We start from the raw sequence: 25,879 nt of genomic DNA, 5'->3' as shown, positions 1-25,879 counted from the left end.
ACCACAAGCAGAGCCAAGTACCTCTGGGGAAAAGGGCAGATGTCATATCCCCTCCGCCACAGCAGCAGCTAAAACTCTCTCAGCCAATGCTCACCCAGCCGTGCACCAAGGCAGAAGATCAGGTTTCCCCAGGATGTAGCTTCTCCCCAACCCCCCCAAAATGGAAATGGTGCAAAGAGCAGGCATTTGCTGCCCCACATCTTACAGCAGCATAAATGATCTCACCTGCACAGTCCTTGTATGGACACCCAGCCCTGGCTATTGTACTGCACACATGCAGCACCCTTTAGGAAACATGGCAGCCAGGAGTGAGGGGCTGGCTGTCATCACACACAGCAAAGACAGGCATGTGTTTGGACAAGTGACAGGGGATGCAAGATACAAGGCATTGCTGAGGAACAGATTTGACCCTAGACAATCTCCAAATGGCTCTGCTCTCCCAGGGCAAGAGCATTCACCGTGCTAACACGCCTTTTCTCCCAACGTGGCACATGGTTACCCGAGACAGGCCTTGCCGTGCAAGGGGGCCTCTTGAGTTCAGGGATGTTGACTCTTGCAGTGATTTTCACTATTTCTCTTCTTATGGCACGCTGCCCTCTATGGTCTTCGCCTCATGAGACATCACTTCTGGCTTCTCATAAACTCTCCTGGGTTCTGTTTCTAGTCTGTAGTCACAAATTGTCTGTAGTCTGTAGTCACAAATTGTCTGCATTCACAAACTGTCTGCATTCACAGACCCGGCGGAGGAAGAGGGATAGACAATTTATTACTATAGACAGCTGCCCTAGAAATAGAGCCACAGAACCCACAAGAGATTTTTCAGCAATTTTCAACTGTGGCACTCCAAAATCCTGCAGCACACCTGTGGACCTTTAGTGGCACACTGGTTGAAAATTGCTGCTCTAGCACTTTTTCTAGTACACATCCTGGGTACCATGAAGTGGGGGGCAGGGCCATAAGCTTTTTTTGGGGCGGTTGTGGTGAAAACTTAGTCTCCACCACTGCCTTAGCAACAGCATTCCAGTATTTGCCAAGATGCATAACCTGCTCCACGCAACTGGCCTTCCGGATTTTCTTGCAAGTGGGCCCCGAGGCAAGCTAGCCACCCTTTGCACTGGAAGAAACATGCCCCTTTCCTGACAGCCACTAGAATGCAAGAGATTGCCCATTCAGGTGCAAGGGAAAGAACAACAACCACAGTAGCCTTGACAGTGATCGGAGGGGGAAGAGGCCCCCACAAGCAGAGCAGCATATTTAATCATCATCATCATCATCATTATCCAACAACTCAGTAGTGCAGCACTGTAAACAGAAATTAGGAGAAAGTGAACATTTTTTTTTAAACTTCAAGCAAAGAGGCCAACTTCCACATTCTGGGGAGTCGCTTCGTTTTCCAGGTGGGGTCCTGGAGTCAGTCAGTGTTCAACACTCTCATGCCCAATGCCATGATAGGACTAAAACGATGACTGCAGACTTTCCTTGGTGTTGATCTGCCACTCACTGGAAGGCCCTGGTACTCTGCTCCAAGGAGCAGGTGTAGCTTGTTAGTCATCTACCTGGCACTCCAGGCATGGAGAAGGTCCCAAACACCCATTTTCAAAATTAAAAAACAGACCTGCTCAGGAGCAGATTGCCCTTTTGTGTGAGCCCATGGCAGCACTGAACGGGGAGGGAGGGAGGCTGTGCCAGGTGCGTTCACCTTTATAGAGAGGCCAGCACAAAGTAAGTGAAGGTGGAGAGAACAACAAAGCAGGTGCCAATCAGGGAAAGAGAAAACTGAAGGAGGACACCCAAACAGGCACAATCCTGCATCCTTCATAGACTCGAGAAGGGGAAGGGACTGGCTTGTCCAGGGTGGGAGTCTGCCATCTACATCCAAAGAGGCACTCAATGGAGGCTCCTAAAGGCTCCCTCTGGTAAGGTGTCACCTCTCTCCATGGCACTGAAAGACCCACATTTTCTGTGCAAAGCAGACAGGAACAAGTAACAAGCAACAACGTTAGAAGTGCAAAGCAAAGGAGGAGGTCCAGTGATTTCTTGGGGATAAAAGGAACCAATCAAGCCATGTCTAACACCCCCCCTCTACTTGTGCAAAGCTTTCCCCCAAGGTGACTAGTTTATCCATACGAGCCTCTCAAGCTAAAGAGCCTGCTATCCTATAGTGTCACTGGCTAGAAGGACGACAGCTTGAAGGGGTCCATGTGCATTGCTATGGAACGAGGAGGGGGGGTCATGGGTGGGAACGGAGGTGATTCTGCCCCAACAGTGGTGAGACTAACAATAAGTTAAAACAAAAAAAGGGGAAAATCATAAATGTGACAAAAGGGTGGTGTCCCCCTCCCCCCACCCACCGCCCTTGAGAGAGCAGTGCTTCACATTCTTCAAACAAGGGTCTTCTTTCCTGAAAGGAAAATGGAAGCCAAGTCTGTTAGTGACAGGGAGGGGGACCCAAAACTGCTGTTCTGCAGTTGGGAGTGTTTTAGAAAAGAGACATAGTCTGGGGGGGGGATCTTGGTTTCTCAGAGGGGCAAGAGCCACGGTGTGGGTCTTACAATCACAACCCACTTCCCTTCACAAGAGAGAGTGTGGGAGGAAAACTGCCACCTCTCCCCTCCTGGCAAGTTGACTGAGGGGCAGGCAGCAAGGGGTGCATGTTGCAGTCCTGGGGGGGCTGGTGATTTTCTCAGGAGTGGTTCTCAGTCCTGCAGCACTAAAGAATCAGCGTGACTGCCCTTTGCAGCCTTCATTTCACAGCTTCTTTTGCCCAAATTTCCCTTGAAGTCCAGATTCAAGTATAGGCAGTTTGACTTCAAAATTTTAAAAAGATCCATAGTAAACAAAAGGTTGTTTCCATGGAAGAGATGAGAAGTGTTCTCCTCAACTCCATGGAGCTGGTCTCCGGAGGCTCCTCGTGCAACCGAGGAATGGAGTGGCCTGCGCAGCACTGGGCGACCCTTGGCAAACACTGGACTGCAGCTATAGGATCTCCTCGCGCTGGGTCTTCGGCTTGGGAGTCACTTGCCCGTTGCGCATAAAGCCGTTCTGGTGGCGCAGCAGCTTTCCCTTCTCCCGATCTGGCCATGTAAAGATGGCCTCGTCACTGTCCAGTTCGGACTCTGAGTGCATCAGGCTGGTATTCTGGATCTGGCCCTTCTGTTTGCTGCCTTCAGATAAACAGAGAAGCCAGCCAAGAGACCCCCACATTAGAAAGATTTCTGACACATGGGCATCATCGTTTCATCTTATCTATATCTCTTCTCCCCCCCCCCCCACATCAGCATGCATGGGAGTTTAGCCAAGCAACCAATCAGACAACAGGCCCTGGTGCTAAGAGAGGTGGGATAAGAAAACAAGAATACAAATGTAGTTCAGGTACATAAACTTCATTTCTGTAGGGGATGAGGACTATAGGGTGAAAGTTAGATGAGAATGGTGGGATTCAGGAAGGACTTTAAAAGGGAGAGAGATCACACAGATGTTCTAAGGATTAGGTCCAGGCATAAAGGGCAGCAAGGGAGGAAGAACAGAGTCCTTTAAGGCAGTGGTTCTCAAACTTTTAGCACTGGGACCCACTTTTTAGAATGAGAATCTGTCAGGACCCACCAGAAGTGATGTCATGACTGGAAGTGACATCAACAAGCAGGAAAATTTTTAACAATCCTAGGGTGCAATCCTATCCACGTTTACCCAGCAGTAAGTCCCTTTAACGATCGTTGTTAAAAAGCAAATGCATAGTAGCCTGTTAAAAGTACAGATGTGTAACATTTCCCCAGATGCAGTCACAAACCAGGGTAGCATCAAGTCTAAGACATTAAAAATAAAATATTGAAATGGAGACCCACCTGAAATTGGCTCGCGACCCACCTAGCGGGTCCCAAACCACAGTTTGAGAAACACTGCTTTAAAGAAATGGAGGACCTCTGGATAGCTGAAGGTAGCAGAAGAGGAGCAAGGATATAGTAGGATATGAGGGTGGGAGGGAAAGGGCAGCTGTTATGGACAGCTGAGGGAAGATGAGGAATTGGTGCTAGATGTGGGGGTGGGAAAAGAGCTGACAGGGAACATCACCTGGACTGATCGGAGAGAGGTGAATGATCTTTGTAGCAGGATTCTGAATGGAGCTGAGAGAGTTGAGGAATGACAGCGACAGGCCAGAGAGGAGAAGGCTGCCAGGATTCATGGGAGTGGCCAGGAAGGGTGATGTTTTTGCACTGTCGCATAGGGAGAAACCACTGGATGTGGTGGATGGGGAAATGGACTGAAAATGGGGAATGAAGGAAAGGCCAAGTGCCATTTTGACTCTTCCTTCTCAAAAGGCTACTCAGCAGAACTGAAGAGGACACAGGAGGACACCTTAGATGGTCTGGGGATGGGCTACCTTTCTCACGAAGGAAGTCTGGAAAAAGTGACAGGCAGGCACGACTCATGGTGAGAAAGAGAAAGGAGGGAGCAGAAAACAGCTGGAGAATTGAAGGTGTGAAACATGATCATCATCACACAGCACCACCGACATTTGCATTGTCGTCATATCAAGCAGCAGCTCTCTGTAGTGTGGGAACCACCTGGAATTCTTTAGGAAGACTTGAGGGGCCCGCTGTGAGGCTCCTGCACTGCTACAAGGGATCCCACAAACTTCTCCTGAGCCCTGCTTGGAAGAGAACTCTGCAGGCTAGTCAGAGGTTTGAATTCAAACCCTACCAAGGGAAGAACCACTGGCTGTTCAGGCTGAGGGATTCAGGCAGCTCTGGAGATACCCTCGTGGGGGCCTCAGGAGCAAAGTCAGGCTAGTGCTGCAACTGGAGATCACAGGGGCCAACGGTGGTTTAGTCTCCCTGAAAGGTGTGAAGGGAGAAGGGCAGGAGCCTGGCTACTGGATTGGATCAGCATGAGTGACCAACCCGGGGTTGCTTTCAGAAAAGCCCTCTAGAGGATCAGAGGCAGCAGGGTCCTCCCACACTATAGCCCCCCCCCCAATAACTGTAATTTGGTAGCATTTCACACTTGAACACAACTGGCGATCTGAGCTCCTCTCAGAAGGAGGGAAGGGATTCAAAACTGCTGCTGCAGCGCCCTCTACGGCTGTCATGGAGGGACTGTGCGCCTGGTTGGAACATCATTAAATGAGGCAATACTACAACAAGCAATTACTTCCAGTGAGCAGGCAAGGCTGTTTTTTTTTTTCACCTTGTGCTGCTCAAACATACTTTCAGGGGGAAATTGGGGCAACCCAGGCCTGCTGGGAAGGGCCGAGGTTCAGATCTGCAGTATGCTTTGGCAATTTCAAGTTCCGCAATACTGCTCTCACCATGAACAAAACTCCTTGCTTTGGTCCAACCAGCAACAAAGCGACTTTCGCTGCCAGGATTTTACCAAAACCCAGGCAGTGTCCCTACTCAGGATACCGGGGCAGTTTCTGAACTCACAAAAAGCAGGCATCACAATTTTTTTTAAAAGCATTAAGACTTGCAAGTTTTTCGCAGCGCACATTTGACGAGGGGGAAGATTACCAGAGGTCCAAGCTGCTTGGATCATTCAGACCTGCAGGAAACGTGAGTTGGATTGACTGGCCCCCTGCCAAGAAAGCAGGCTCTACTGCCTGTCCTTAATTTTGCAGAAGGGGAGAAATGTAGCGAGGGACATGGGCACACTCCGCTCACTGCAGCCTTCTCTTCCACACTGTCAGAAGACAGCCCAGGAGGAAGACTTCAAAAAAGACCTGACAAACACTGAAGTTTCAGCTTTCAAGCAATACTCACATGAGCTGTGAGCTCCCCTGCACCATGTGGTGATTTCAAAACCCTTGAAAACAGAAATTGGCTCACACTAGCACTCTGATAACGTGTAGTCTCTTTTCCTGAGTTTTACCTGCTTTGGGATTTGGTTTCAACTCCAGGCTCTCTTGATCGGTGGCATCCAAGATCTTGTATTTGCTCTTCCTTTTGGGTTTCCCTTTACGCCTACAGAAGGAAGAAAAGAAACTGGTGGCAGCTTGGGCAGGGCACAGCGCCACTACAGTGGGTTTAGCATCTAACCAGAGAGTAAATGGCAGCGAATCGGCTGCAAAGAGGAGGGGTTAGTCCCTTACTCACTTTTTGCAGCAGCAGACCACAGCCCAGGAGAAGATCCCACAGGAAACCACGATGACAAATGATGCAATGACGACATACAGGACACTCCATTCTGTGAGGGACACAGAAGTATGACTGTAATACCAGGGACTTGGGAGGCTTGAGCCAGGAGCCTCAGGGTCCTAACCTAGGGAACTAGCAGGGGCTGTGTCTGTTCAGGCCACACAACTTGCTTTAGATGCAGAAGGAAAAGATGCACACAGTGACACCAGCCCTTGCCATTGGCTTTGCAGTCAGAGGACTCTGGACTGGCCAAGCTGCCCAGCCTTCTGTCCTTGCCTGCTCAAAAGAGCAGACCCCTTTGGCTTGCTGCACTTCAGCCTCCATCTCAAGCCGCAAGCCCTGGGTCTGGCTTCCAGGCCCCAGGAATGTTCTCAGGGATACAGGGTTGGAGAACACATGTCAGGCCTGGATCTGGGTATGGCTGCCTGATACTGCAAACACACAGCTCCTTCAGCAAATCTGCTTGTGCAGTGACTGATTCCTGAGGCTTCAGAAGTCAGGGAAATTCCCTGTGAGTATGCCACTAACCCCTCCCACTCCCAGGCTGCTCCCCACCACCTTGTGCTCAACCAGCCTCCACAGCTCCTTCTCTAAAGTGGGGCAGAAACTAGACATGGGTTGGGGCACAGGCACAAAACTCTGGTTGCATTCAGAGCTTAGTTCCGGGCCAGGAGCCTCTTGGCAAGGCCCGCAGCATTCGGGAATTAGGGAGAGATGCACAGGACACACACCACAGTTGCTCTCGCCATCGCCCATCTGCAGTCTGATGAAATTCTCCATCCAGAATGGGTCACAGATGCAGCGCTTGGTGAAGGAGTCACAGTGCCCATGCTCGGAGCAGTTCAGCTGGCATGCTGGGGAGAGGACCGCAAAGTCAGCACAGATGCAGGCACTGGCAGGGAGAAGCAGCGAAACCAAGTTCTGAGCCCACTATCTGCTCTGTCTGGGGCTCCCTGGTGGGGCAGACATGGGCCCACTTAGGCCGTTTTATGGGCAAGCTCAACTGGACTTGTCCATTACAGCAAGGCATGGTGTTCTTCCAACTTGCAGGCCAGTTAGCAACTCTAAGGGTTCCCTTTCTCTGCTAGAAGGGTCTTTGCGTGATAGCTTATCTTACAGCCTCCTGCCTCCATGCCTCAATCTGAGGATAACACTGGCCTGTTGCACAAGGATGCTGCTTGCAATAATGACTGCAATAATGCCAATGAAGCACCCTGAACACTCCAAGTGCCCCGCTGGAGACGGACTGCAGTGTTTTTTTTAATGTTATATAAAGAGGCATCATTGGCGATGGCTGGTGGGCGTAGATGCAACACACACAAACACAACCACCCCCCTTTTGTCCACTGTCATCTTTGGCACAACAGGTTTTGGAAGTACTACAACCATTTGCAAAACCAAACACAGCTGATGCCACCTTCAGCTCCGTGGAAAACAAGCACTGCCACCATCTGTTTCCAGCCCACGCATTACCTTTCGGACAACTGACAGTGGCACAAATGCCACAGTCTCTCTGGAATGTATTTGAGAAGCAGGGCCTTGGGGAATGGAAGCCATTTGTGGACCCCCCCCCCCCCCCGATATACCTGTAGAAACAATGGGGCCAGGGAAAGACAGGGCAGGGGAAGGTGCAGTGCATCAGGGGATGAGGAATGGATTGGGGCCACTCCAGAGCCCTTCTGACTTACTGACAGTGTTGATCTCCAGGGCGTGGAAGATGAGGAAATCTGACTGCTGTTTCCGCAGCTCACTTTTGAGCGTCCGTGCAACGTCGTAGCCTTTGAAGACCTGATGGGGAGGCTGATTCCGCACGTAGAACACCATTTTTGTGCTGCAGTTAAGGGAAAGTCGAGGATGAAGGAAACGTGAACAGAGAGGCGGTGGACTAGATTTACAACTCCAGGCAAAGGAAGAGGGAGCAGGAACATAAGAGAAGAATGTGACAAGACAAGTTTTCAGCCATCTACAGGGCATTCCTTCTAGGCCCCCCCCCATTCCCTTCTCTTAAATTTTTTGCAAATTAATTCAAGTACTTAGAGAAGTTAAGATTTTGGAACAAAGCAATTTGGATAAAACAAGGGACCATGTGCCCGCGCATCTGCTCGGCTTGCACGTAATTTATTCACAGTGCAGACATCAGACTTCTTCCGGAGCAAAACATACACAGCTCTACTTCCAAAGACAATGTGCGGAAGCACTCCTCTGGCTTTCTTAACCAGCAAGCCAAACAAGCAGCCACAGAGACAAGCTTTGCAAAACTTCTTCCTGCAAAACTGTCATCCTGGCAGGGATGAAACTAGGCTCTTAAAAAAGGGAGGGGAGAGAAGCCGTGAAAAGAGAAATAGAACTGTGGCCACGTTCCATTTTCTTAATGCTCTCTTGACTGTAGCCAAATATATATTGATCTGGAAGTAAGGGGGAGAGGAAGAACAGTAAGTGTCTGGCAGTGGTGGGGGCGGGGGGACAGCTAAGAACGGAGAGCCTCGAGCGCCTCTGTTTCTCAGCTCAATTGGTTAAGATGAAAACATTCATCAAGGTCGACAAAAACCCACCACTTTTCCTTCTCAACCAGAAGGTTTAGTTTGGCAAACTTGGCAGGAGGCCAGGAGGCCCAGATTTCTGAACAGATTGGCTATTACAGCTTCAAGCAAGAAAGAGTGTGTGGGGGTGGGGAGAGCTTCCATCTCCAGTTCAGTCCACAGCTTTATTCCTGAAGCCTGAATTGCCTGGTCTTTCCCACAGTGCAATCTGCAGTTCTTTCTCCTGCCCCACACAGGCCCAGCTCAAGTGAAACCAACCACCTGCCCACCTTTTTAAAAACATATGAGCATTCTCAATCCCCCTCTTCCTCTCCCAGTGCCCACCCAGCCCCTTTTTTCAGAACAGGCTGGGCACAGAAGAGAACATCTTTCAGTCCTGCACCTTCCCTCTTGTTCCCAAGAGTGATGGAACAGATGCATGGTTCCTGCCCTACCACTGACACTGCTCACTTGTGGCAGTGGCACCAGTGGAGAAAGTGGGCTGACACCATCCTGGTCTTCTCCTCACTCGTTCTCTTGCCAATGTGCTCCCTCCCCCAGTTCACTGCTCAAAGCAGCCACTTCATCTGGCCCCACAACTCATCCTTTTTAGAGGTTTAGCGTATTTCCAAAATCTGTTAAATCAAGGTCCTTTCATCGAGGGTTCACTGTATGCGTATACTTACTTCCCCCAAACTCTTCTAAAAATCAAAGTACCCTGGTACAACATACATCAAATGGGACATCTGTGCTATATCACTTTCCAATTTCTACTTCTAAAATCAGAACATGACAGCTTGTGCCTTCTGGGGCACAGTTGAGTTGATTGCCCAACCCAACTGAAGAGCTCAAATTCCCCTTCGCTGACTCCTACCTCTGCTCAGTGTAAGGCTGAATCTTTTGCACAGTGATGTCTGAATCCAGGACCCCCAGCAGAACACCTATCTGACGGATGAACATGCCTTTCTGCCGTTCGGTCAGCAGGCTGACATTAACACCTAGTATCATCTCCACGAGGTTGTTCTTCCTTGGATCTGGAAAGAACCCAGAGACAGAAGTTGGGATGGTGGAAAACGAAAGAACCTCTCTACCTCGCATCTTAATTCCTAATTTTGAAGATTAGCCTGTCCTATCCCTAGGGCTGAAGGTGGTGCTGCAAATTTATACAAAAAAGAAAAAGTGAACATTCTGCACATCCTTGAGTGTCCAGCTTGGCTTAGCCGAAAGAGCTGAGTTGTGCAGAGCTCTGCAAACTCTGGGTTGTGCAGAGCTTGAAAAACTCCTAGCGAAAGAGTGTGGCTTCTGGTGTCTAGAATTCATGATTACATGCAGAATTTGCTCCTGTTCTCTTTCCCCTCCCCCCAGTCTTCCTAGAGCAGGGATTCTCAAACTTTTAGCACTTTTTAGAATGAGAATCTGTAAGGACCCACCAGAAGTGATATCATCGCTGGAAGCGACATCATCAAGCAGGAAAATTTTTAACAATCCAAGGCTGCAATCCTACCCACATTTATCCAGGAATAAGCCTCATTGACTACCTTTGCTAAAAGGATATACATAGCAGCCTGTTCAAAGTACAGATGTGTAACATTTCCCCAAAAGCAGTCACGTACGATGGTAGCATCAAGTCTAATACTTTAAAAATAAAATATTGAAATGAATGGGGACCCACCTGAACTTGGCTCGTGACCCACCTAGTGGGTCCCAACTCACTGTTTGAGAAACACTAACCTAGAGGCACAGAAACCCACCTTTAACTGAGTTGAACCATCAATACCGTCAACACAGAATGTTTCCAGTTTCAGACAGGAACTTCTCCCGTGGCTTGAACCTGGGACATTCTGCATCCAAAATAGGTATTCTAGTACTGAGTTTTGCTTCTGGAAAAGGTTGACTTCTAAAATCCAGCTTATTAGTGACTTTACTGTGCTGTTTTAAAACAGTTCTGGCCAGCTGCCTTGGCAATCCTCTACTGCAGAATGAGACCCAGGTGCTTACTAAAGCTAGGCGGTTTGACTCTGTTGGACTGCTGCTCTAGAGACTTCACTGGCTGCCTCTTGTTTCCGGGCCCAATTCAAGGTGCTGGTATTGACCTTTAAAGGCCTTCACATTCCCCCCATGCATTCCAGCCTCTCCTCTTAGGGGGCTCTCTTTCAAGTGCTGCTTTTATCCCAAGTTAGAGGATGGCTGCACGGAGGTGAGCCTTCGCTGTAGTGGTGCCACAGGGATGGAATTCCCTACTGATGGAACTAAGAACTTCCCCCTCCCTCCTGGTCTTTTGATGAGGGCCCAAAACATTTGTTTTGCCTGGCATTTGGGTGACGGGTTGATGTCTGCCCTCTGCATCTCTGTAATACTGCTGTGGCTTGTCTGATCTTTCTGGACCAAATAGTTATTCTCCCTCCCCTCCCCCCCCCCGGCTCTATGGTTTCGCTTTGGTTTTTTATAATTACTTCTGTTTTCAGACATTGTAACATTTTATTATGGAACTCTGAAAGCCACTCTGGGTATTTGCTTCGGCAGGGAAAAGGCGGGATATACATTTTTCAAATAAACAAATAAATAATATGCAGTAAGTGCTTCCCCAAGGTGAGCACCCACACGGCCAGAGCAGGGTGTCTGGAACCAGAACTCACCGGGTTTCACTTCCACCGTGGCTCGGTCTGCACTGGTCTCCCCTTTGGCATCAGTTACTTTCAGGTTGAACGTGTATGTTCCCTCCACCAGGTTGGAGAGGAAAAGCACTGGATGGTGGTCTGAGTTATTTAACACCTCCTGTATTTAACCACAAGAAGACACAACTGTGAGGCAACTTTCACCTCTATGCAATACAATCCGAAGTTCAGGAACCAGGATGGGTCTGGGTTGATCCCGATGACAGTCACATCTCCAGAGTCACAATTCCCAGAAGCCATTCTCACCTGGCAGTTTGCAGACTCCACAGAACAGAGTTGGAAGCAAGGTAAGTTTCCCTTCAAGACTTCTAGCCAAGCAGTCTAGAGACAGGGTCAAGGAAAGCTAGAGAATTCCTCCCTTTCTGGGTGCCCTTTTGCAACAGGGAACTTTGAAGGAATGACTGGCTTTCAGAGCACAGCTACAATCACTCCTCTGAGCCTCAAGATTTTAGAACAAGTAGCACAGTTCAACATCTGATGCTGCAGAATTTGAATAATCTTCATGCAACAGTAGATTTATCTTTTTTTTAAATGCACAGAAAAACAGAGATCGCCTCCACAGGGGCTCTTATTTGCCAATTATCATACATGCCACCTCTTGAGCAAGTGGGAGAAGAGAATCCACTCTGGATCCCCTCCACCATCCACAGAAAAATCAGGGATGTTTTCACAGAGGACTACGAGCAGCAGAGGGACAGCTCCACAGACTATGCTCAGAACATTTTCAGAGGAAAATATTATTATTATTATTAACAGTATTTGTATACCGCTTTTCAACGGAAAGTTCACAAAGCAGTTTACAGAGAAAATCAAACAAACAACTAATGTCTCCCTGTCCCAAAAGGGCTCACAATCTAAAAGGATGCAAAAGAACACCAGCAGGCAGCCACTAGAAAAGACAGCGCTGGGGTGAGGAGGGCCAGTTACTCTCCCCCAGTGCTAAATAAGAGCACCCACTTAAAAAGTGCCTCTTACCCAGTTAGCAGGGGTAAATGCTTGTGTTTGCTTAACAGATGCAGACCAAATCTTCTGTGGAATGTAGATCCTGTTACAGGGCTCCAAAGAGCGCCCCGTGCAACTGGTTTTAGAAAGATTTTACCTGGTGAAAACAATGTAGGGGGAACGTAACACATTCTGGTATCTCAGGCTGTCTTAAGAGGCTCACACTACATTTTCTGACCTGTACTGAACTCCTGACGGGTCACTTTCCAACAAAGGATGAAAAACCCAGCAGAAACCAGTTTGCTGACATCCCTGTCACTCACCCCAGCTGCAGGGCTGCTCTCATCCCGAGTCCACAAGAAGGTGACAATCCCTTTGTCGTCTGTGGATCTGGACCCATCAAGCTCAGCTGTGTTGGTAGGAAGAGTGATGACAACAACATTCTTGGCAATCTTTGCAACGGGCGCTTTGTTGATTTCTGAGCAAGGAGGAGGACAGGGTCAGAGGAGGGGTCGGGCGTAAAGATTTTCAGAAACAAGGCAGCAGCTACAGGTTGCCCAAAGAAGGAACTCCCTTGCTGCCTTGGGGGCCTGCTTTAGCTATAAGACCTGGTTCAGTGCTCAGTCACAATCTTTGCAGAATGCACGACAGCCACAGATCAAACATACGTACTTTTTCAGAGGGTTGTATTCTAAAAGTTTCCTTTCCCCTGCAGTAGGAGTTTCCACTGGAGAAAGAAAACCTTAGGACACAACCCAGAAACTGTCTATTTACTTTGTAACAAAATAACTAATGTATTATATTAATCAATGTATTATATTATTAATTTATGTCAATTTATTATATGAAGACAACATAATCTGGAGAATGCAGATTTAAAAGCTCATTAAGTGGCCTTCGGCACATTGCTATTCTCTTAAGAACAACAGAAGAGCCCCGTTGGATTCAGAACATCAGAGGAGCCCTTCTAGATCAGGCCAAAGGGGGTCCACCTAGACCAGCATCCTGTATCTCTGAGAGGCCCACCAGATGCCTTAGGGAGCACACAGGACAACAAGAGACCTGCATCCTGGTGCCACTCCCTGCATCTGACCCATCCTCTTGGCCTATCCAGGTCATGCAGAAGCTCACCCACCACTCTTTCATCTACCCCCCTTGCGTATAGCAGGTAGGCTGAATGTTTATTTATTTATCACATTTTATAAAATATATTTTATGATATTTTAATATCATATTTTATATGATAAAATAATTTTTTATGTTATCTTGCAGCCAAGTGACTTGAGCTTCCTGAGGCTTTTGGGCTGGGAGAAGAAGTGCACAAGGGCATGATGGAGGGAGGGAAATGGGAAATAAAAGGAGACTTAGAGATGGTAGAGAAATTGAATGAGTTCTTTGCATCTGTCTTCACGGCAGAAGACCTCAGGCAGATACCGCTGCCCGAATGGCCCCTCCTGACCAAGGAATTAAGACAGATAGAGGTTAAAATAGAAGATGTTTCAGACCTCATTGATAAATTAAAGATCAATAAGTCACTGGGCCCTGATGGCATCCACCCTAATTAAGGAATTGAAGAATGAAATTGCTGATCTCCTGACTAAAATATGCAACTTGTCCCTCAAAACGGCCACAGTGTCAGAGGATTGGAGGACAGCAAATGTCACGCCGATCTTTAAAAAGGGAAAGAGGGGGGACCCGGGAAACTATAGGCCGGTCAGCCTAACATCTATACCGGCTAAGATGGTGGAATGCCACATCAAAGACAGAATCTCAAAACACATAGACAAATAGGCCTAGCTGAGGGAGAGTCAGCATGGCTTCTGTAAGGGTAAGTCTTGCCTCACAAACCTTTCAGAATTCTTTGAAAAGGTCAACAGGCATGTGGATGCGGAAGAACCCGTGGACATTATATATCTGGACTTTCAGAAGGCGTTTGACACGGTCCCTCACCAAAGGCTACTGAAAAAACTCCACAGTCAGGGAATTAGAGGGCAGGTCCTCTCCTGGATTGAGACCTGGTTGAAGACCAGGAAACAGAGAGTGGGTGTCAATGGGCAATTTTCACAATGGAGACAAGTGAAAAGCGGTGTGCCCCAAGGATCTGTCCTGGGACCGGTGCTCTTCAACCTCTTCATAAATGACCTGGAGACAGGGGTGAGCAGTGAGGTGGCTACGTTTGCAGACGACACCAAACTTTTCCAAGTGGTGAAGACCAGAAGTGATTGTGAGGTGCTCCAGAAGGATCTCTCCAAACTAGCAGAATGGGCAGCAAAATGGCAGATGCGCTTCAATGTAAGTAAGTGTAAAGTCATGCACATTGGGGCAAAAAATCAAAACTTTAGATATAGGCTAATGGGTTCTGAGCTGTCTGTGACAGATCAGGAGAGAGATCTTGGGGTGGTGGTGGACAGGTCGATGAAAGTGTTGACCCAATGTGCGGCGGCAGTGAAGAAGGCCAATTCTATGCTTGGGATCATTAGAAAAGGTATTGAGAACAAAACAGCTAATATTATAATGCCGTTGTACAAATCTATGGCAAGGCCACACCTGGAGTATTGTGTCCAGTTTTGGTCACCACATCTCAAAACGGATATAGTGGAAATGGAAAGGGTGCAAAAGAGGGCAACTAAGATGATTGCTGGGCTGGGGCACCTTCCTTATGAGGAAAGGCTACGGCGTTTGGGCCTCTTCAGCCTAGAAAAGAGATGCCTGAGGGAGGACATGATTGAAACATACAAATTATGCATGGGAAGGATAAAGTGGATAGAGAGATGCTCTCTACACTCTCACATATCAGAACCAGGGGACATCCACTAAAATTGAGCGTTGGGAGAGTTAGGACAGACAAAAGAAAATATTTCTTGACTCAGCGTGTGGTCGGTCTGTGAAACTCCTTGCCACAGGATGTGGTGACGGCATCTGGCCTGGATGCCTTTAAAAAGGGATTGGACAAGTTTCTGGAGGAAAAATCCATTATGGGTTACAAGCCATGATGTATATGTACAAGTCAAGAAGCCAACTCAGTCAGTCTCCTCCACAAACCCTTCCTGCCTCAGGTGCTCCTTATATCCCTGAGGGCCCTATTGCCTTCAAGTGGCTGCAGCTGTGCAGCACACTCTGCTGGATGCCCAGGCCTAACCCTTAAAGGGGCCACTGCTGACACCACATCTACCTCCTCGCCAGATCTTCTGCGATTCCAATACAAAAGGCTACGGCGCGTTTGGGCCTCTTCAGCCTAGAAAAGACACGCCTGAGGGGGGACATGATTGAGACATACAAAATTATGCAGGGGATGGACAGAGTGGATAGGGAGATGCTCTTTACACTCTCACATAATACCAGAACCAGGGGACATCCACTAAAATTGAGTGTTGGGAGGGTTAGGACAGACAAAAGAAAATATTTCTTTACTCAGCTTGTGGTCAATTTGTAGAACTCCTTGCTGCAAGATGTGGTGACGGCATCTGGCCTGGATGCCTTTAAAAGGGGATTGGACAAGTTTCTGGAGGAAAAATCCATTACGGGTTACAAGCCATGATGTGTATGTGCAACCTCCTGATTTTAGAAATGGGCTATGTCAGATGCAAGGGAGGGCACCAGGATGCAGGTCTCTTGTTATCAGGTGTGCTCCCTGGGGCATTTGGTGGGCCACTGTGAGATACAGGAAGCTGGACTAGATGGGCTTATGGCCTGATCCAGTGTGGCTGTTCTTGTTCTTATGTTCTTATGATGGAACCAAGCACCACTCTTGACTGCTGAGGACTGTCTCCTGGACTGAGCAGCCAATCACAGAACTGGCCCTGGGATACTTTACACTGGCTAGTTGGTGGATAACCAAGGAAAGAGTTAGAAAACTGGGCTACCAAAAGGCATTGGTGCCCTAGTCACCCACCTTCTCTGACAATGACAGTGACTGAGCATTGGCTCTGCAAATTCCTCTCATCTTTGACAGTCAATGTGAATTTGTACGTTCCGACCTCGAGCCCGGTGACCGTTGCGACGCTGCTGTTGGCATTCTCTAGTTTCACGCCATCTGGTCCCCTAGCCAATCATCAAAGAGCAATTAAAAAATTAGCTATCAATTCCCAGATACTGCTGCAGACAAAAGAGGAAGCAGGGAAACATTCTCTAGGCAGATCAGTAAGGTGCTAGGATCTCAGGTGCATCAGCTTCAGCTTCCAAAGCAAAAGCAAGAGCTGCCCTGGGCAGAGTTACTGTGGGCAGAAGAGGAAGCTTCAGCTATCTCGCTGCATGGAGTGGAGCTGGGATTGCACTTCCTTCTTGAGGAAGGGAGATCCTACATGTGAGGACATGAAGCAACAAGGAGAGACATCTGCTCCCGTTCACTTACAAGGAATATGGGGAACATGCACTCTGGCAGAAGTGCACTTGCTCCTGTGCTTTAGGCCAATTTCAAACTTTCTCCTTCCACAAGAGTGACTGGAACAGGAGAGAGCTTTCTCCTTGGAAGGCTTTCTGAGAAGCCCAGAGCCCCTGGACCCTGCCACCCTGGGGAACTGCATGCTTTGCCTATTGGGCTGCGCTGGTTGTGCACAGCAGCAAAGGTTTTGGGCTTTGTCACCTGTATAACACATAGTTTGGGTTGGGGCTGGATGCTCTTTGCTCTTCTGTGCATGTGCACATGCTGAGGCATACGTACCATGTCTTTTCCCACAGGTAAGAAGCGATCTTCTGGTCATCTGAGCTCTTGCTTCCATCAAGAGTGGTGCTGTCCACAGGGAGGGTCAGCTCCTTGTCTGGACCTGCGTCTGCCTTGGGAGGCTTGTTGTTTTCTGGGCAGAAAGTCACAAAGTGAGATGGAAGAGAGAGGAAGTAGACTAGAATCAGACAGCCTGCTGACACAGAAGGGCATAACCGATGGGAGCTGACACATGGAGACTAAGCTAGGCCATTTGTCTCCCCAATGCATAACTCCATCCTGCAATCAGCAGCAGCTTTTGCAGCTATCAGGCCTTTCCCACTCTGCCTCCTGAGGTCTTTTCACCTGCAGAAGTCCATGAGTGAAGAGCAGGATGTGCTCTACACACAAGCCAGGGGCAATGCCTCAACAGACCTGGAAATAAAAACAATATTACACCTAAAAATTGAGTGAAGGAGCACCTTGTAAAGGGGAAGGGCTCTTGCACTGTCAGCCAGGGAAAAAAAATTGCCCCTTTGGGGCAGGGAACCATCTTATTCCTTTTGCTACAGAAGCTGCTTTGATAACTTTTTTTTGTTGGCCCTCCTTCTCGGTATCTATGAATTTCAGCATCCGCAGATGCCAGGCCTGCAGCTGGAGGGTCACAGAGGACCTCCTGGACACAGCAGGAAGTGACTTCTGGTTGTGCCTGGGAGGCCTTCTGAGGAGTGCACACACAACCTCCAGAGGACCTGGCGTGGACCACAGGTGAGTCCCTGTAGTGCCATGACCCAGCCCCCCCCCAGCCCCTGCAGATTTAATTATCCTCAAGATTCAATATCTGTGGAGGGTCCTGGAACGCATCCCCCACGGATACTGAGGGACCACTATATATTCCAAATATTATAATAATTCCTCTCATCTGTCGCAAACTTAGGGGGGTTTGGGGTGCTCAGAGTTCTTGGTTCTCGAACCCTAAAGCCCTCAAGGCCCCTCTGCTTAGTAGTACTGCCACCACCCTGTATGTGCCAGTGCCTCTGTCCAGGGACACTGAGACCCTCTAGGTTTAACTCTATCCCTTGCAGCCACTGAGCTCTTTCTCCAATTAAAGCTTCAGTCCTCAAGTTACTAGACCTCAATGAGCACTTGGTAGCTTGCTGAACAGCTAGGCAGGATTCTGAACCTTTGTCCCCAACAGTCAATGAAACAACTTGGTAAAAGAGATTTTAGTTTATTAAGTACATAAGGTTACATAAGTTACAGTAAGGCAGCAAATGCTAGAGGCATAAACATCTAGGAAACATATCAGCAATAAAATAATAAAGCTAGCTGGCTATCACTATTAATACCCAACTCTCACCTGGGTCAGCTTCTCTTGTAGATCTTTTAGCTCCAGGCTACCTGTGAGGCCAGATGCCCATGGTGGACAATGGAGCTCCAGCATGCAGGATGTTGCACCCAAAAACTCTGCCCAAGAAGGAACCGGAAACACCCCTTGGGCACTCATTATTATACTTCTCATGCTAATAGTACTGAGGTGACGTCATACTTATTTAGACCATCCAATCAGAAACTTTTGAGGACAGAACCTTCTTAAAGTTGGCCTGGTAGCTAGCCCTCCTAGTTCTTACCCCTCCCAACTGGAGATCCACAGCTGCACTTCCAAGTGGATGTTGGATGTGCCGAACAGGTTTCCAAGCTTTTTTGTTAGCCTTCTTAACTTCCAAGGAAACCAAGCTGCACATCCAAGATCAAAGCACTGGCACCAGCTCGACCTAATCCTCACCAGACGCTCCAGCCTTCCCAGCATCAAGATCACACGCAGTTATCATGGTGCTGCCTGCGACACTGACCACTCCCTGGTGTGCAGCAGAGTGAAACTGCAAACAAAGCGATTGTATCACACGAAAAAGGAAGGAAGACCTCGCATTGATACCAGCAAGACCCGGGATCAGAGAAAAGTGGAGGAATTTGCACAAGCGCTTGAGGAATCTCTTCCAGGCCCGGCCGACGCAAACGCATCCAACAGATGGGAACATTTCAAGAATACCGTTTACAACACCGCCTTGTCCATATTCGGCAAGAAGACCAACAAGGCGGCAGACTGGTTTGAAGCCCACTCTGAGGAGTTGACACCAGTCATTGAGGAAAAGAGGAGAGCTCAAGCAGCATACAAGGCCTGTCCCAGTGAGCGCAACCTGCAGGTCCTCCGAACTGCTCGCAGCAAAGTCCAACAGACTGCCAGGAGATGTGCTAACGACTACTGGCTCCAGCTCTGTTCCGAGATACAGATAGCAGCTGACACGGGCAACATCAAGGGGATGTATGATGGTATCAAGCAGGCCCTAGGTCCAACACAGAGGAAAATTGCCCCTCTGAAGTCTGCCACAGGCGAGGTCATCCAGGATCGGGCGCAGCAGATGGAACGCTGGGTGCAGCACTACTCTGAGCTATATTCCAGAGAAAATGTAGTCACCGAAGAAGCACTGAACAACATTGAGTGCCTGCCTGTGCTGGAAGAGCTTGACAGTGAACCAACCCTAGAAGAACTTCACGTGGCCCTGGACTCCCTTGCCTTTGGCAAGGCACCTGGAAAAGACAGCATCCCTGCTGAAGTCCTAAAATGCTGCAAAGAGATCATCGTCACTGAGCTGCATGAAATCCTCTGTCTCTGCTGGAGAGAAGGTGGAGTACCTCAAGACATGAGGGATGCAAACATCATCACGCTGTACAAGAACAAAGGCGACAGGGGTGACTGCAACAACTACCGCGGCATCTCTCTCCTTAGCGTTGTAGGAAAGCTGTTTGCCCGAGTTGTACTAAAGAGGCTCCAGGTACTTGCAGAGAGTGTCTATCCAGAATTGCAGTGTGGATTCCGAGCCAACAGGTCCACCACTGATATGGTATTCTCCCTTAGACAACTGCAGGAGAAATGCAGGGAACAACGACAGCCACTCTTTATAGCCTTCATAGATCTCACAAAGGCTTTCGACCTGGTCAGCAGAGACGGCCTCTTCAAGATTCTCCCCAAGATTGGATGTCCACCCAGGCTCCTCAGCATCATCAGATCTTTCCACAAGGACATGAAGGGCACTGTTGTCTTCGATGGCTCCACATCAGACCCTTTTGACATCCGAAGCGGAGTGAAGCAGGGCTGTGTTCTTGCACCAACCTTGTTTGGGATTTTCTTCGCTGTCCTGCTGAAGCAGGCCTTTGGAACTGCAACAGAAGGCATCTATCTCCGGACCAGATCAGACGGAAAGCTCTTCAACCTCTCCAGACTGAGAGCAAAATCCAAAGTCCAGCTGAAATGTCTGCGTGACTTCCTCTTTGCCGACGATGCAGCTGTCACTACCCACTCTGCCAAAGATCTCCAGCAGCTCATGGATCGTTTTAGCAAGGCCTGCCAAGATTTTGGACTGACAATCAGCCTGAAGAAAACACAGGTCATGGTTCAGGATGTGGACTCGCCTCCCTGCATTACAATCTCTGAGCATGAACTGGAGGTTGTCCATGACTTTGTGTACCTTGGCTCAACGATCTCCGACACTCTTTCTCTCGATACCGAGCTAAACAAGCGCATCGGTAAAGCAGCTACCACGTTTTCCAGACTCACAAAGAGAGCCTGGTCCAACAAGAAGCTGACGGAACATACCAAGATCCAGGTCTACAGAGCTTGCGTCCTGAGTACACTTCTGTACTGCAGCGAGTCATGGACTCTTCGCTCACAACAGGAGAGGAAACTGAGCGCTTTCCACATGTGCTGCCTCCGACGCATCCTCGGCATCACCTGGCAGGACAAAGTTCCAAACAACACAGTCCTGGAACGTGCTGGAATCCCTAGCATGTATTCACTGCTGAAACAGAGACGCCTGCGTTGGCTTGGTCATGTCGTGAGAATGGACGATGGCCGGATCCCAAAGGATCTCCTCTATGGAGAACTCGTGCAAGGAAAGCGCCCTACAGGTAGACCACAGCTGCGATACAAGGACATCTGCAAGAGGGATCTGAAGGCCTTAGGAGTGGACCTCAACAAGTGGGAAACCCTGGCCTCTGAGCGGCCCGCTTGGAGGCAGGCTGTGCAGCATGGCCTTTCCCAGTTTGAAGAGACACTTTGCCAACAGTCTGAGGCTAAGAGGCAAAGAAGGAAGGCCCATAGCCAGGGAGACAGACCAGGGACAGACTGCACTTGCTCCCGGTGTGGAAGGGATTGTCACTCCCGGATTGGCCTTTTCAGCCACACTAGACGCTGTGCCAGAACCACCTTTCAGAGCGCGATACCATAGTCTTTCAAGACTGAAGGTTGCCAATACAGATACCAATTATGCCATCTAAGGCCCCGCTATCTACACTGACTGACTGCAGCTTTCCAGGCTTTGGGAAGGGTCTTTGCCAGTCCTTCCTGGAGATGCTGTCAGGAACTGAACCCAGGGGCTTCTGTTGAGTGGTAGAAGAACAGTTAAGCAGGTAGTTACCTCTCTAAGCTAAATGCAATGGAACCTGAAAGGGCAGCCTTAGCTGGATCATGCCCTGCTGATTCGATGCAATTCACTATGGCTAAAAGAGCATGCTGAATTGTGGCCAACAAGCCCAACACCTGGGGCCAAGGCTCAGACTTGAAAGAAACAAACGTCAGGTCACCAGAGGTTCATGGAGGCTCAAGTGAAACTCAGTTGCTCTCCACCCACTCTCTCCCCATCCTTCCTTGGCCCATAAATGTTAACTCTCCCACGAAGGGTTAGTGGGGTCTGAAAAGTCCTTTACTTCTTCGGACAAAACCCTGAAGCTTACCAGGCTGCACAATCACTGTGACGTTAGCAGTGGACTGGTGGCCAACAGAATCAGTCACTGTCAGCTGATAGGTGTAGTCACCCTCGCGCATGGCAGAGAGTTGCAGCGTTGAAGTTCTCACTCCCTTTGAAACAAACAGATCCAGAGAATGTAAGTTTCTATTTTACACAGAGAAGGGATACTTTGAAGAGAAACCTGTTCGGCACAGTATTATCAAGACTGTACTTCCTGGACTGATATCCTGGTGTTAAGAAGGCTAACAAAAAATTCCAACAAGTTCCAGAACCAAAAGCTTTTATTCCACTTCCCATGCGGGAATTCAAGGTGGCATGCGCACAGTACCCCGTCTCCCACCCAGGTACTAACCAGGTTGGAACCTACTTAGCTTCAGGAAGGCAGCTGATCAGGTGCCTTCTGACAAGTCCTAGGACCATCCCCTCAGATGCAAGGATCTCAGCTGCTATTTTAAAATGGTTGTTAGCTGCCTTTGTTTCATTTAGAAAGGTGGATGTAAATTTTTAAGTAAAATAAACCTGAAATACCTTTATTTTGTCTATTCTAAAGCAACAGAATGCATTTAAACAAAGGCTAAGCCCTGTGACCAGAAATATTAGGAAATAATATATTTAAGAGAGTTTAAAGTTGCACAAGGGATGCTTTGTTAACTACTGTGCACAGACACACATCCCTCCATCTTTTGTCCCACTGTCACTTCTGGCTGAACCGATCTGGCCTACCAGTTGGAATGGACACATATTGCACAAAGTGCCATGTACTCTCTGAAGAAAAAAGTGGTTGACTCTCTTCAGCCTTTGAACTTTCGCACCCCTCTCTCTTTCTAGTGTATCTTCTTTCCAAAGAGAGAGACTCCCTGGGTGCCCTAGGACAGTGATGGTGAACCTTTTAGAGACCGAGTGCCCAAACTGCAACGCAAAACCCACTTACTTAACGCAAAGTGCCGACAGGCAATTTAACCTGAATACTGAGGTTTTCCTTTAGAAAAAATAACTCATACATTAACATCTTTGTGCTGCTTCCCTCAGCCTGTGCTGTGCAGTATAGAGTGCTGGCTGGGTGGCTGGTTGGCTGTATGAGCGGCTGGAACATAGGAACATAAGAAGAGCCCGCTGGATCAGGTCAATGGCCCATCTAGTCCAGCTCCTGTATCTCACAGTGGCCCACATCTATAATAAGGAGGTAGCACATACCCATCAGGGCTAGTAACCCATGATGGACTTTTCCTCCAGAAATTTGTCCAATCCCCTCTTAAAGGCATCTAGGCTAGATGTCACCACCACATCCTGTGGCAAGGAGTTCCACAGGTTAATTACATGCTGGGTAATTGTGCTCACTGTGTACACGCTGGGCAATTACATGCTGGGTAAGTGGGTGTTCCTCTTTTATTGAGCAGGGGGAGAGTAACTGGTCCTCCGCACCCCAGCAGTGTCTTTTCTGGTGGCTGTCTGCTGGTGTTCTTTTGTTTCTTTTTACATTGTGAGCCCCTTAGGGACAGGGAGCATATAAATGCTGTCAGTAATAGTAATACTGTGCAAGATTGCATTTATTTTTTAATTAAACCAGCAGTATCCTAGTTGGATGGCTGCATCATGCTGTATTTCATGAACACTCACACCTATGTGAAATTCTGCATGCACTTCTTTTCTAATAGGATTGGAGAAGCAATTCTGTGGTTTACCTTTAAGATCATATAAAAATTAGTTTTGTGTGAGGTTCTTATAGATAAGCCTCCAGCAGGCAACAAGGCAGGGCCAGCAGCATGTGCAAGGCTGTCGCCGCAAAGCCAGCTCTGCTCCCCTCCAGCTATGCCACGCTATGAGCTATGCTCCCCTCCAACCTAGCACCTCTCCAACCCTGCCATGCCCCTCCGGCTGCAATCCTACCCTCACTTTCCTGGGAGTAAGCTCCACTGACTACAATGGACTTACTTCTGAGTAAACATGCATAGGAGGGGCTCTCAGGCTGCAATCCTAGCCACGCTTTCCTGGGAGTAAGCCCCACTGACTACAATGGACTTAATTCTGAGTAAACATGCATAGGAGTGGACTCTCAGGCTGCAATCCTAGCCACACTTTCCTGGGAGCAAGCCCCATTGACTATAATGGAACTGACTCCTGAGTAAACATGCATAGGAATGGGCTCTCAAGCTGCAATCCTAGCTACGCTTTCCTGGGAGTAAGCCCCACTGACTACAATGGACTTAATTCTGAGTAAACATGCATAGGAGTGGACTCTCAGGCTGCAATCCTAGCCACACTTTCCTGGGAGCAAGCCCCATTGACTATAATGGAACTGACTCCTGAGTAAACATGCATAGGAATGGGCTCTCAGGCTGCAATCCTAGCCACGCTTTCCTGGGAGCAAGCCCCAATGACTTTACAACAACAACAACCGTATTTATATACCAATTTTCAACAAAAGTTCACGAAGCGGTTTACAGAGAAAATCAAATATCTCACAATCTAAAAAGATGCAACACCAGCAGACAGCCACTAGAAAAGACACTGCAGGGGTGAGGTGGGCCAGTTACTCTCCCCTTGCTAAATAAAAGGGGTGCACCCACTTGAAAAAGTGCCTCTTAACCAGTTAGGAGGGGTTCTTTAATGAGACTTACTTCAGGACCAGCACCATGTGCAGGGCTGGCGCCCCAAAGCCTGTAGCAGCAGCTTCCTGTGTGCTGCCTGCCTTACCCCATACAAGGAAGGGAGGAAGCGCTCCCATTGGGCTGCTGAGCAGAGGGGTGGGTGATGTGAGAAAGTCCCCTCACAGAGCCTTCCTCCTCCCTGGGTGGCCTGGGGCACCTTGGGAGCACGCCTGAGTCTTTGGCATCAGCCCCCCCCGCCTGATCTCCCTCTTCCCCCGCTGTCCATTCCTTTTCCCCCCTTGGCCTCGCTCCTCCCTCCTTTGCCCTGGCTGAAGCAGAAGGAGGCTGGCTTTGTGGCTGTGCGGGGGCTCCTCAGCCTTCCAGGGCAGCTGCTGGTGCCTCCCAGGGGCTGCGAGCCTAGAGGCTCGCACCTGGCAGCTGGGGTGATGGCGCGTGTGCCCACAGAAAGAGCTCGGCGTGCCCTGTCTGGCGCGCGTGCCATAGGTTAGCCACCACTGCCCTAGGAGGTTGCGATTTCCTGGCCTCAGCTCCAGAGCTGCTGATGGGAAGAAGGGCAATTCACTACACCAATCCCAGAGGAATAGTCATGTCAGTCTGATGCTGCAAAGGTGACAGAACATCCTCTGAAAGCTTCATGGCAAGCTAATTAAATTGCAGTGTGAACTTTTCTAAGAGCTCATCAGCACCTGATCCAGAAAAGCCCAACTGAAGAGAATGCAAATGGTGCTTGATCTCCAAGGACCCTTGGGGCAAAGTTCACATGACTTTTGATATAACTCTTGACCTTGCATGTCTAGCTTTGTTTTCTAAAAAGCAGCTATGCCTCACCCCCAATCTGAACCAGGTCCAGAGAGATGGGGGGAGGTTAAACCTTTGGCCCCATCACAGTTTTAATCCTACCCACACGCACCATGGCTCCTATTTAGAAGACAAAAATAAGATATGCAAGGCCACAGCACATGTTATAAGCAACATGGAGTTTGGCTAGGGCAGCGTCACAAAGTAGGGCGTTGCAGAGCATGTACCTACTACCCCACAAGGGCCCATAGGGGATGATCTGCACAACAGCTGTGCAACTTATAGCAGCCTAGAACTCTAGCTGAAAAATACAGTTGCAGTGAGACATTATATTTTTAAACCTCAACACTAGGTTGCCCTGATTTGCACAGCAACTCATGGCTTTGCTTTCATGACCCCTTGTAATGACTCAAGGGGTCACACTGGCCAGTGGGAAGAAGGGGTCCTGCAAAGGCACTTCCTCCTCTCCACTGGCCAATCAGGTAAACTTCTAAGGGATGGCCCTTGCCTTATCACAGGAATTGCTGCTTGAGAGGAAGTTAGGGTGGGCAGGGGTAGCTCATCTTCTTCCACACTCTTGGCATGGGAAGGGAAGAAACCGCCCTCACTCACCAGCACCAAGTAAGCCAAGGAGCTGGGCTGAAATCAGGGGCTCTGCACACCTGCCACCAGGTTCTGGCGCTGGCAATGAGCACTACTTTTGCTTCTTTTCTTTACTTCTCAGTACTGTTGCAAGAGCCAAAGGTGAAAGAGTGAAAAGC

General features: G+C 48.8%; 1 protein-coding gene across 1 annotated transcript in view; it reads right to left on the bottom strand.

The window, feature by feature from the left end:
* Positions 1 to 1,205: 1,205 nt before the first annotated feature.
* Positions 1,206 to 25,879, bottom strand: part of KIAA0319L (KIAA0319 like) — a 59,948-nt gene continuing 35,274 nt past the window's right edge. The window contains exons 11-21 of the mRNA XM_066638419.1: positions 21,698 to 21,821; positions 16,928 to 17,060; positions 16,160 to 16,308; positions 12,591 to 12,745; positions 11,287 to 11,425; positions 9,525 to 9,684; positions 7,820 to 7,962; positions 6,863 to 6,985; positions 6,090 to 6,180; positions 5,866 to 5,957; positions 1,206 to 3,164 (exon numbers count right to left, since the gene is read on the bottom strand). Coding sequence (XP_066494516.1) covers positions 2,977 to 3,164; positions 5,866 to 5,957; positions 6,090 to 6,180; positions 6,863 to 6,985; positions 7,820 to 7,962; positions 9,525 to 9,684; positions 11,287 to 11,425; positions 12,591 to 12,745; positions 16,160 to 16,308; positions 16,928 to 17,060; positions 21,698 to 21,821 — 1,497 coding nt within the window. The 3' untranslated portion in view covers positions 1,206 to 2,976. The remainder of the gene's footprint in view (positions 3,165 to 5,865; positions 5,958 to 6,089; positions 6,181 to 6,862; positions 6,986 to 7,819; positions 7,963 to 9,524; positions 9,685 to 11,286; positions 11,426 to 12,590; positions 12,746 to 16,159; positions 16,309 to 16,927; positions 17,061 to 21,697; positions 21,822 to 25,879) is intronic.

This window comes from Tiliqua scincoides, chromosome 10 (assembly GCF_035046505.1).
Source record: "Tiliqua scincoides isolate rTilSci1 chromosome 10, rTilSci1.hap2, whole genome shotgun sequence".
NCBI lineage: Eukaryota > Metazoa > Chordata > Lepidosauria > Squamata > Scincidae > Tiliqua > Tiliqua scincoides.
The sequence above is the reverse complement of the archived record's forward strand: the minus strand, read 5'-3'. Positions and strand labels throughout refer to the sequence as shown.